This window comes from Kryptolebias marmoratus, linkage group LG5 (genome assembly GCF_001649575.2).
Source record: "Kryptolebias marmoratus isolate JLee-2015 linkage group LG5, ASM164957v2, whole genome shotgun sequence".
Taxonomy (NCBI): domain Eukaryota; kingdom Metazoa; phylum Chordata; class Actinopteri; order Cyprinodontiformes; family Rivulidae; genus Kryptolebias; species Kryptolebias marmoratus.
Window position 1 is genome coordinate 19,634,205 of NC_051434.1, and position 12,264 is coordinate 19,646,468.

General features: G+C 41.5%; 1 protein-coding gene across 3 annotated transcripts in view; it reads left to right on the forward strand.

The window, feature by feature from the left end:
• The window catches only part of sema4ab (sema domain, immunoglobulin domain (Ig), transmembrane domain (TM) and short cytoplasmic domain, (semaphorin) 4Ab), a 49,558-nt gene continuing 37,294 nt past the window's right edge, over positions 1-12,264 (forward strand). For 2 of the 3 annotated variants that reach the window (XM_017430701.3, XM_017430704.3), the window contains exons 1-5: positions 1-77; positions 4,314-4,520; positions 8,286-8,446; positions 10,277-10,336; positions 10,777-10,875. In XM_017430701.3, coding sequence (XP_017286190.1) covers positions 4,424-4,520; positions 8,286-8,446; positions 10,277-10,336; positions 10,777-10,875 — 417 coding nt within the window. In that variant the 5' untranslated portion in view covers positions 1-77; positions 4,314-4,423. Of the gene's footprint in view, positions 78-97; positions 470-4,313; positions 4,521-8,285; positions 8,447-10,276; positions 10,337-10,776; positions 10,876-12,264 lie in introns of those variants that run through there. The other variant, XM_017430703.3, reaches the window with a different exon arrangement.

The window sequence follows — 12,264 nt, forward strand, 5'->3', positions numbered from 1 at the left end:
GGGGGAGGGGGAGGGGGGGGGTTGTAATGCAGGAAACAGGAGCGGAGGGCAAACGAGACGCAGAGGAACCCCCCACAGTAAGAGCTCCTAACTCTGCCTCACATGATGCGTTTCTGTCGGCTAAAAGTATGACGAAAAACAAAACAAACCGCCAGCTCGGTTAAACGACTCGCCCTGAAACGACAGGGGGAACAACAAGGGGTACTGACTCCTCGTAAACAGGGCGAACTAAAGTTAAAGTCGGGCCTTTTTATTTATTTTTGGAGAGTTTTCGGTGGTGATGGCGAAAGCAGCGGGGCGACCAGCTGAGCTCACGTGTTTCATCAGCGTTACGCACTTTCTTAGGCGTGTTGTGAACGTGCTGCGCGTGCATACGTCGCTCTTTTAGTCTTACCGACCACCTAAAGCGCTTCACGCGGACAAGCAGGCCGAAATGTGCCATTTACAGCCACTCAAACAGCGCTTTCAGGTGAGAAATGTTTGCTTTTATTTTTAGCCTCGCGCCCCCCCGTAGTTTAAAGGCTTTGTTGTTTGCCGCCTGTTACCTGAATGCTCCGCTAGGGGGCAGAGGGTAGACCTCTGAGGAGGGGGGCGGCTCCCTCCGACCGGAGAGTCGCGGGTTCGGTCCCCAGCACCTGCTGCGTGCCGAAGTGTCCTTGGGCAAGGCACAGCAGCCCCACCGATATTTCAGTAATTGCTTTGTTTTTGTTTTTTTAAAAAGAGTTTGAAACAGACTTTTAGGTGTTAAAAACAGATTTTATGCCATCCAGTTCGCGCTCAGATTATGTGTTAGAGAATGATTCTCAGCTACTACCACAACAAACAATAGCTCGATAGCTGTGAAACAAACAGTTTTAAGCTCGCTATGTTCACTTAGCTGTGGCGGCCATTTCAAATGAGGTTGACTCCCAAAGTTTCTCTTATTGTAGATCGTTCTGCGAGTCTCATTTAAGTCTATCCGGTGTTCGATTAGTTATTTTGCTAACCCTACAAACACGAGCAAAGCTAGCCTTTTTCTGTTGTAGCTATGAGTATAAATGTTATTCATCTCCGTGATATTTTTCGTCAAAGCTACAAAGAGCCACTGGAGAGGGACCGAAGGGCCGAATATGGCCCCTGAGCCGCAGATTGCAGACCCTCGGCTTGACTCTAACTTCAGTGACTGGGATCAATTAAACATCTCTCATTGGAGAGAAAAACTGACAACAGAAAATGTTATAATTGGTGGGGATTAGGATTTGTTTACGGATGAATAATAGCTGTATGTACACCATGGAAAATTACCCCAGATCAAGTTTCACACTTTAAAGCCTCATTCTCAGGGAATTAGTTTTACCTGCGGACCGCACGCTGTTTGTAATAATTACGGAGATTGTCTGTGTTGTTAATCCTGTGTGAATCGGGCATGTCAGTAATTAGTAAAGCAAAAACCCCCCCGCAAATTACCTACTATATTTTACAGAACTGCTGTGATAATACTAATCCAATGGGAATAGGCATCTCTGGGATTTGGACAGAAATGGGTGGGATCCGATACGTAATTAGGCAATTTTTTTTTTTTTTCTGGGCGCATCTGGGCTGCGTTTGAGTGCACAGATAAGCTGTTGTGTCCTGTGTCAGGAAAAACCCTATCGACCCCGTAACAGTCGTCATAAAAAAAAAGAAAAGACTGAAGAGAAGGAGCCAAATCACATGTAAATGGTGGCTCCCATCACTGCGTTGCTCTGTGCGGGAAGAATAATTTTCTTCTGTTTGTAGCCTACTATACAGCTGACTATCTGTGGCCGTAGCCTGAAAAAAGCTAAAAAGCAGACGTTGGGGAGTAATTTATTTATTACATGGGGTCCCCAGATCATGCTTATCCCGTGCAAATAGGGCGTTCGACAGCCTTCGCACAATTAACCAATCACTGCGTCATCCTCGTATCACTCATACACATTCAGGAAACATCCAAAGCATGATTATTGCTGTGAAGGTAACAAAAAAAGCTTATTTCGAGTTGACGTATCTTGTGAAAGGGGCTCCACGTTTTTTGAACACTGAGAGAAGATTCCTTTCCGTAACTCTTTCTGCCTTTTCTTCGCGTCTCTAAACACTTCACTGTTTTCTGTGTTGTTGTTGTTGTTGTTTCTCCCACAATGACACCAGTTTCAATTATTTTCATCTCCTTTCTAATGAAGACTTTATCGAACTGCCTTTAATAGTTCTGCTGACGTTCTTCTTTGTGTTGTTTTGATGCACTGAAAAATGTCCAGATGTCTCTTTTGCCTTTTGTTATTTCAGCTGTCCTCAGTGTCTGACAAAAAAACTCTCTCTCCCTTACACACACACACACACACACACACACACACCATTCAAATGTCAGAAAAACTAAACTCCTCACTCTTCCTGCTGAATAGTTTTGTTATGCTGATATTGTAGATCTCTCTTTTTTTTTTTTAATCGAATCTTAAAAGTCCAGAATGCTGTGAGACAAACCGTAAACTCCCATAATCCAGTCACTTGCTTACTTTGTGAAGATTATGGGTTGTTTTATTTATTTTTTTCATGGATTAATGGCTTTCATGGGGGCAAAAATGTTCTGGTTACAGCTGTAAACAAGTTGTACTCCAAGAGAAATGCGGATGTTTGACACGTGCTTGGATTTAAAAACTGAACCAGCTTTATTACCATCCGCTCGTTAATCTTCCACGATTGTTTGTTCACTCCGACGACGACAGCCTTGGAAAAAAATTAAAACCCTACATAAAACAATACATCGAAACACACGGCTTGATAGAGAACAGTGTGGTACGAAGTTTAGCAGCAGAACACGATATGATGTAGTCAAAATTTCCAAGAAACTGCGAAGTTTCCATATTTAAAACAATGGAAGCAAAAGAGGAAGCCCTCTTTGGAGGCCTGTAGCTCAGACATACTGAGTCCAACTTCCTGTGACCCGTTTAAACCGTTTCAGTAGAAACCATGTGAAAGCTTAACTGGGTCATGTACAGTTGGACTCGGTCGCAGTTTAGGTTTTGTCCTTTTTGGAGATTCTACCACACAAAGCTCCCTTTGGCGACACTGATGGAGTCTTCAGATCTCAGATCGTTCTCTATTTTGTAGCGGCCATCTCCAACCTGTTCCAAATTTTTTTTTTTTTATTTTGACCCCCCGTAGAGGAAGCTCTGAAAACATCCGAAAGTTACAGCCCCGAATATCTGCCTATCTTCTTTTAAATGTACTCCGGTAAGCTGAATCTTAAACGTGGGGGCAGCTGCCAAGGTGGGACTGTTCTGAATGGAGGTGGGCACCGAAATAATGTGCACGGCCTGGAGTCCAGTTTTGCAAGTTGTGATTTTCAAAGAAATTGGCCTCACAAAATGTGGCAGCACGGTTCGCTCGCTCACAGTTGTCAGATCTCCTGTATAAAACCTTGTGAAATTCTAAAAATTGACCAAACTCCTCTGTTACTTACAGTTCAGACTTTAAAACCACCTGTAGTTTTCACACTGTGGCTGTTTGAGGCATTATTTCTACCCTATGCTTCTGTCTGCCTGACTTCTTACTCCATAAGAAGTCAAGAAGTCAGTTCGTGGTCACGTGGTTGCTAGCCGTTTGTTTTCTCACACACCTTTCATCGTCCACGAGACCCTCGGATCAGAACTCCCAGGAAGCTTCTCTCTCCTCCTGCAGCGTTAAAACGGGTTTCTTTCCGCCGGCTTCTCAGCTCTCCTGTCCTTGTAGAGATTTTTACTTCCCTCACCGCGACCAGACGTGTTTATTAAACAGAATGAGACAGTCCCAGCCACGAAGAGCCGCCTGTGTCTCCATGCAGTCTTCTTAAGTTCATAGGTTTCTATGTTTTGCTGGAACAGTTGTAAAGACGGCTGTATTTTTTAACAGCCTCCAGCTGCTTCTCAGCGGAGCAGTAGGAGCAAAATGGCTCCGTTAAAGCTCACCGGCTTTTCCTCATAAACACGTAAACACTTCTGACCAATCACACAACACTTGGAGCAAACCCCTTAACTCTTTTTATACAGTTTATGCAGCAAAACAACAGCTTTCTGTCAGCTGAGCTTGTCCCAAAGTAATGTCTGAAATGACTCTACAGTAGAAAGCTGATGGACGTTGGAACTTCCTTCAAAGTTTTCTAGTTCATAACTTGGCCTTTAATTCCTGTTTGCCGTGGTATTGTATAAATATTGTTGCAAAGCACTTCGGTGCACGTTTGTTTTTAAAATAAACTGCACTTTGGATGACTGAATACAGTACAGTACCGTGGGACTGCGTGTGGTTTGAGTACACGGAGTGTGTTTGTGTTCCCATCTCAGATTCCTCGATGGTTTGAGGACGCGACGTCAGCTCCGGTCCCCTCAGATTTGGTGCTTGCCCTCTGACCTTGCACGCAAACCCGAGGTTGGGCACCTTGGTGGATGACCCGATGGACAGTCGCGGCCTCCTGGGGCTCACTGTGGCCTTGCTGAGTTTGCTGAGCCCTTGTCTTACAGGACTGATTCCCAGAGTCTCCTTCCCGATGGGTGAGTGAAGCTTTTATTACTTCATGTGTTTTGTTTCGTACGTGGTTGATGAATGAGCCGTCAAAAGAGGTAATAGAAGACCACAAGCTACTTTTACCTTGGGAATTTAAATAAATAAGTGCCGTGAACATCTCAAATAGGATTAATCACGTGTTTTTAAAAAGGGAAGTAACATATATCAGAAATCTCCATTTCAGTCATAGCTAAGGCTAAGGTCCTGTCTACACTGCTACAAATAGAGTTTTTAAACTGGTATTTTTGTTCTCTGTCCACACCAAAGACCTTGAATTTGAAGCCAAATAGGACCAGCCTCCCTGTCGGCTGTACAACTTTTTAAGTCCTGCTGCCTCCATGTAAACAAACGGGACATTGTTCTTATTTTTAAAAAAAACAGTTCACCTCACATCATTTTTCAGCTGTTGTTGTTGTTGATTCACATAGTTCTTGTCTTGCTGCTGTGGGTTCAAGTATTCATTCTTCTAAGATGTTTAGCTGTAATTAGTTATTTCATGGTTAAAGGAAAGCTCATGTAACTATGATTGTGTGCGGGGGGGGGGGTTCATGGGGGAGTAGGTAGGACTTAAAGCCCCACATCGCTACTGCACAGACTGTGGTTTCAAACGTACGACATGGCAGCTCCTGTTAGACAGTTCCTGCTGACAGAGACGCTTGGTCTGTCAGGATAATACGTCAATCCCTCCAGGATTTCGCGGGCATTGTTGCGGGCTAAAATGCCTGATTTCGCGGGGCATTTTCCTAAAAGTTGCAATGAAAAGTTGCATTTTTTTTTACTAAAATCAATAAAAAACCATAACTTTTAATATATAAACCAAAAATACTTCCTAGTTTTGTAAGATAATTACCAACAAACACTGACATTATCAAAAGATGCTTTATTTGAGAACTTTGATATCTTCTAAACTGACATTCATGACCATTTCTGGATTGTCCCTCGTCTGCAGCTCTCCTCACATGTTTTGCAGACACAAAGTGTTTGTCGATGCGTTTATGTTTGATGATTACACTGCAGGACGTGCAACACAGCTTCCACCCCACTCTCCTGCAGCTGGGGAGGAAACTGGTTTGCGCAGTCCTTTGCTGAAATCTTTGTGGGGAAATGTGAAGCGTTAGCACACATTTTCACTTCGGTCGCTGCTCCTGCACGCTCCCGGCATTCTGATGTTAACAGGAAGTGACGTCACGTGTCTTCTTCGTGAGTTATTTGGGGTTATTTTGTATTCCACGCTACACAAACCCACAAAGAAGAGGCTAGACCGCAGAAACGGTGGCGAATCACTTTAGAAACAATAAATATTGGGTTAAAGTTGCAGTGTTTTGGGCAAAGTTGCAAAAAGTTGCGATTTTGCGGGGTTTGCTTGATTTTGCGTTAATAGTTGCGATCGCAACATCGCGAAATCCTGGAGGGTCTGATACGTCTACGGTCCACACAGTCGAACAAAAACGCTGAAATGCCCACGCAGCGCCACTAGGTGGCGGGAGTGTCATTACTAATGACAGAGAAAGAACTTTCTTCACATTTATCAAGGTTTTCCCAGAATAATTGGAATTTGTCTGTTTTTTTTTTTTTACAGTTTTCTCAGTTATTATTGCCCATTTCAGCATTTGTCCGTACAGATCCACCATAAAAAGTTTTTTTTTTTTTAAATCTACAGTTTACAAAGCTGATTTTTTTTTTAAATGTCGCTTTCACCATAACCTTTGTGTGTGGACAAGAGGCGCAAACGCAGTTTCTAAAAGTATCTGCAGTCCTGTGGATTCAGTCTGAGGGTCTGTAAGTATTTTGTTCAAAAATCAAATGTAGCACCAGGTGACCCAGAACAATAAAAAAATTATTAAAACTCATTATTATGGTAGCTAAACCAGCTTCCTCTAAAAAGTGTGCTGATTTTTCTTTTATTTAAAAAAATAAATCATTTTAAACATAATATTCAGTTTCACACATGAGTGGTTTATGTTATTTTTTTCACCTGGGAATTGCATGCACACAAGTTGAAATATAAATTATTCATATCGCTTCTTTCTTAGTGTTGAAGTTAGATTCTTGTTTTTCTTTTTCAGCAGTCTTTGTTGGACTGTTTGTGACTTTTTTCTTTGCTTACTTGAACTAAAGGTGGTATCTCACTGGGCTGAGACTCTTTGAGGCTAGTGGGCGACTCCAAATTACAAGAAGTTGGTGAATTTTCAGTAGCAGACTCACTGAATTCTGACTGTTTGCAATCAAGTTACCAGCGAGGCCAGGCGGACTTGTTTCAAGCAGTCAGTTTTTGAAAATTACGGCCTGTTTTCGTGCGTGGCTCACAAAACTGTTCCATTATTTTGTTGTTGCGCCATCTTCAGCCAAGGGGGTTTGGGGGTTTCTCATGAACCGTCCACTTTACCTAAAAAGGTCAGCCTAGAGCATTTGCTACTGTTTTGGTAAATGGCTTGCAAATGTATGGCTCTTTATCAAGTCCAAGGACCCCAAAGTGCTTTACATTACAATCAGTCATTCACTCATTCATCCTCACATCCACACACTGATGGTGCCGCCCCATGCGCACCTCAGACGGCTGCAGTCAGGCGCTGTTCTGCACGTGCAGGAACACGTCAACAACAGTAATAACATCAGACTGCAGAGTGCTGTTTGTTACTCACCCTTTTCAACATGTAGCAGCAAGCCAACCTCACTGTAAGTCCAAACAAAAGTCCGTCTTTTCACCGTTTGAGATGCAACTGTTTACATGCCTCAGGGACTGATGTCAGCGCCAGCTAGTGGCTCGGCGTTGGAACTACAGCTGGTTGATGCATTCACTAAGAAACACTGAGGGAGGATGGAGATGGGCTCTCTTCTTTCTCCAGATTGAGACTCAACATGGTGGACAAGACTACATTTTTATAATGTATTATTATATACGCCGCCTATGTGCTGTCAATAAGAGTTTTACAAAACTAGATTTGTTTGACTGGATTTGATAGATCTTTAAAGTAGTGTAGGAATATGTTTTTGATGAGTGTAGAACTTAGTGTATGATTGCATTTAGAGATGTAAAATATAAAGTTTCTAAAACTTCAAGTGCTCAAAATGGCGATTGGACAGGAAAAAAAAAGAAAGCTATGTCAAAAACTGTAGCTGTAGGATTATACTGTAGTAATGAGTCAATGTTCAATGCAGTCAGTGTGTTGTGTTTGATATATTAATTTTGATACTAAACTCTACAGAACTTAAAAGAGTCCATTGATTTTTTTTTTCAGCAGACCTCGTAGATCAGAATGACAGTTTTTTAAGCTTCTGAAACTCTTAAGATGCCGGAGTTTTACCCCTGGCTAAAAAGGTCCAATTTTCCTTTACAAAAACAAAAAAAAATGCTTAAAATCCTGACTACAGGCTTGATCTTTGTGCTGAACAGTCACAGCCCAGTGAGATTCGACCATAACAGACCTGAGGGACCTTAAATGAAATTTTACTCCTAAATCATCTGTGTTCAGTAAGAATAATTTGTATCCCTTTACAGCCAGACCCATTGATTGTAGCCATTCAGGACCAGTATAAAGTATTATCTGGTATAAAGTATTATGTAAGCGATCTCATGTACCCGTTGACATGAAATCGATTTTTGTGACATGAAGGGATATATTTCTTCTCTTGACATCTGAATGTATCGCACAGATTGCAGCCTGTCAACATGCGGGGGGGGCTTTAAACGGTTTGTTGCCGCTGGTGGGAAATGTGTAATCTCTGTGTTAACTTGGTGGAAAATATAACAGGTAGCCCCGGGAGACGTCTCACTCGTTTCAGCAGTCATGAGGTCAGCAACACTACAACGCTGCTTCTCAGTGACGACGGCGAAACGCTGTACGTAGGAGCCAGGGACGCCGTGCTGGCGCTGGATGTTCGCCACAAAGACACCATTTTCCTGAGGACCAAGGTGAGCAGCTCATCGGTGACTGACCAAATATGGTCTGCTTCCTGAATTAGAAACCAATCATTGCTTCTCTCCTTTTAAAATGATAAAAAATGATAAGTTTTTGCCGGTTTTGGTAACCATGAAAGTGATTCCTTCACAAGTGTCGCTGCTCTGCCTCTGAGGAGAGAACGGGCGAGGAGACATTTACTGCAGGGAATGACAGGAGTGCGAGTTCTGCAGGCAGCAACAGTTTGCATTCGCTTCAGCTGAAAAGGAACGGCTGAATGGAAACGTCGCTGCTGCATAAAGAAATATTTGAGCAGCATTGTTTGTTTTTTTCTTCCAAGAAGAGTAGGATTCTGATTGACATCTGAACATAGGCAAGCTGTCACCATTTAAAAAAAAATGAAAGTCCAACTCAAAAGACACTCACCACTGACTATCAGAAGATGGTGGGGTACTCTTGTCACCTACAAGCCTCCAATACAGTTATTTAAAAAATTACCAGTCTTCAAACTGATCCCATCAGCACTTTTCAAACGTAGATACAGGGATGCGTTGAGCTGTGTAACATGTTTTAACAACAAACTTGGGAACCCAGGAGACCCAGTGATGTAGGTTTAAAAAGCCAAATATTTACCATTCTTGGTCAATGTAGGAGTTTTATGACAGTCAGAAAAAAAGAGCTGGAGGAAGACGGGTTTTTGTTTATTTATTTTTATTTTTCCACTCGTCTTTGGTGAAGGAATGTGGTGAAGAAGGAGCTAAGTATACGGGTCAAACCCTAACCCCCCCCTTCCTGGTCACGAGGTGTGATTCGTGACCGAGAAGGACCGGATCCCTGGACACAAGCGTATAATGAGTGTTCTCCGTAGGCTGTTTGTCGTAAAGACAGGGTGAGCTGCTGCTTCCTCTCATCTGAAAGAGACAGCAGAGGTGGATAAGGCGTCTGATTAGGATGCCTCCCCCTGGAGGTTTTCATTGCACGTCCCACTGAGAGAAGATGCCAGGGAAGGTGTTATTTATCCGTATGTCCCCTCTGGATTGGGAACACCTTCTGACCCCCCAGGAGAAGCTAAAGAGTGTTGCTGGTTCTTTTCTTGAACCAGTCCAAGGTGCGGTTTCATGTCTCCTGCAGCAGCAGAACTTTCTTCGATCCTTCACATAGACTTTAAAAAAAAAAAAAAAATCAAAAATAACTTCAAATGTTGCTATTGTGCTGGGTTAAAACCCATACTGCAGCTTAAAGTGCTGTAACTTTAAGAAGTAATTAAAATGTCTTCAGCTTAGACATAATGATGGTTTATGAGATAAAATCATTTATTTATTTATTATTAAACTTCATTCTAAAGTATAAAGTCACAAGTAAGTTTTCCCAAGGTGTACAGCTGTTGTTTTTGATTTCTCTTTTAATCTCATTAAAGCAATTTTATTCTTGTCCTTTTAGCTTTATTCTTGAAATGCAATTTTAGCATTATTCTCAACATTTCGACTTTAATCGTTTTGATCAAATTTAAGTATTCTTCCTCAGCTTTATTTTTCTTTGTCAAAGTGCCTCCAACGCACCTCCTTAGATTCCAGCTTCACAAGTTTAGGTCAAGGAAAGAACGTCCAAGTTGAATTCATTTACTTTTCAGCTCTTTTTCCTAGTTTTTGAATGTGAAGTCTGCAGCTTTGTGTACAGTCGATTCAAGAAAAGGAATGGTTAGATGGTTTGATAACTCTGAGCACAAATAAAGGTGGGGACAATGTGGCGTGCAACCCCAAAACCATTTTCATCTCATTCAAAGTAAAACCTCTGTCTTCTGTATGAATCGTCTCTTTTCTTCTTCTCTGTTTTTTTTTTTTCAGCTGGACTGGAGCCCTTCAGAAAAAGACCTTGAACAATGTTCCATGAAGGGCAAGAAAAAGGCAAGTAGTGAAAGTATATACGTACATACAAATACTATGAACCTACTAACTCCAGTTTTCTGTTTTACTCGCCCAACAAGATGACAGCGTGGTTCGGCTTTTATTTCAACAAGTAAAGTTGCTGTAATATTTCCACTTTGTACTTTTACCTAATTGTAGTGTCTGAAATACAACCCTTCAGTTATTGGGTGTCCTTCAGCAGGATATTAGTCCCTGCAACGTGACAAAAAGGGTCCAAGAATGGTTTCAGTTTTTAGTGTTTCCTCCAAATTGTGCAGATGCCCCAGTTCAGACCTTGACAGATCAGAGCTGTTATGGTACCTTTAAATACGGTTGATTTTTAATTTATGGCTAATCTATGCATCCTTGTTGTCTGTGTGTGTGTATGTCTACACAGAATGATCAATCGTGTAATCCTAACTTCTTTTTTTTTCTCTCAGGCTGACTGTCCTAATTTCATCCGTGTCCTCCAGTTCCTGAACACCACCCACATTTATGCCTGTGGAACGTTCGCTTTTAGCCCACGCTGTACCTACGTCGTAAGTTTGTTTCTACAGACACTATCTGCTCCTTTTTAATGGACTTTAGCAATTAGAAATAGAGTTTAGTTGGTTTCACAACATAAATACCAGGCACACTACATTTGAGCAGTTTTCGTCAAGCATTTGAGCTTCATGGTACCTTCAGGCATTGGGTGTTTGTTTTTGTTTTTTTAGGCACTGTTGGCTTTTTAAAGAGCTGCATGTAAGATGGCCTTTCAGTCTGAACGACATGAGAGTCCCAGGAAACGCAAAAAAGCAAAAATCCTTGTGAGGAAAATGTAACCTTGGCCATAGGAGTTGACGTTGAGGAAATGAAATTAGTGAAATTTGATCTTAGGTGAGAAGAGAAGCTTATTAATTTTGCTGTAAACCTTTTGAAATCTTTTTTTTTTTTTGGACATCAGCAGCCAAGAAGTGGTAAAGACACAGATCGGTTTTTGTGCACCCCCCTGAAACAAAATATTCCTAATTATGGTTTCTCACACAACCTTTCCATCTTAATTTTGTTTTTGTTTCACAAATAATAAGTTTTTGACACATTAATTAACAAAAAACACATTCATTAACAAATGAATGTGTTTTTGTTCACTTGAGGTTAGATTTGAATCACTTTACAACCTGATAAACACCAAATCACATTTATTATGTCCTCCTGATATGTAAATGCTCCACACTTAAGGCTCCAACTTACTCCATAAGATGTCAGAAAGTCGGTTCTCGGTCACGTTAGTTTCTTACTGTAGAATCTAAACCTCTTAAAGACTCGGCGTTTAAAGATGAGACAAAAGGGTGTATTTATTTTTGGACAGCTCATTCTGTAATTATATTTAAAATCAAGTTTGAGATTCTACGTTTGCGCCGCATACCTGTGTTAAATTGAATCACTGACTTCACTCTGAACTCAACTTTGTGAGCTTTCTGCTCCGAATATTGTGCCAACTGTTCATTAGTGATGCTGCTGAGTCTGTCATGTAAGCTATGAAATGCATTTTATTTGTTTTCGGCATTAAAAGGGTCACATTTGAGTTTAACCTCACTGACTGTTCGCTCAGGTCGAGATCAACTCCGCTGCGCTACTCTAAGGCGAGCAGTGAGTGTTCATTTGTTGGACTGTCAGCGAAATATCTCATGAACCACTGGACAGATTTTAATGAACCTCAAAAGTAATTGTTGGAGGTACGACTAATTAACATTCGGACTCAGACTGATTCAAGATGGCCACCGCAGCTTTTTGACCTCAGCAAACAGAAGTGGCTGTACCTCTACTTTTACAGATACTGAGCTCAGATTTTGTGTGGTAGTAGCTGAGAGTCATCCTCATCATGCTGAGTGCCAACAGATTGCATGAAATAGGAAGGAAAAACTGAGAAGATGAAAGTTATTGGC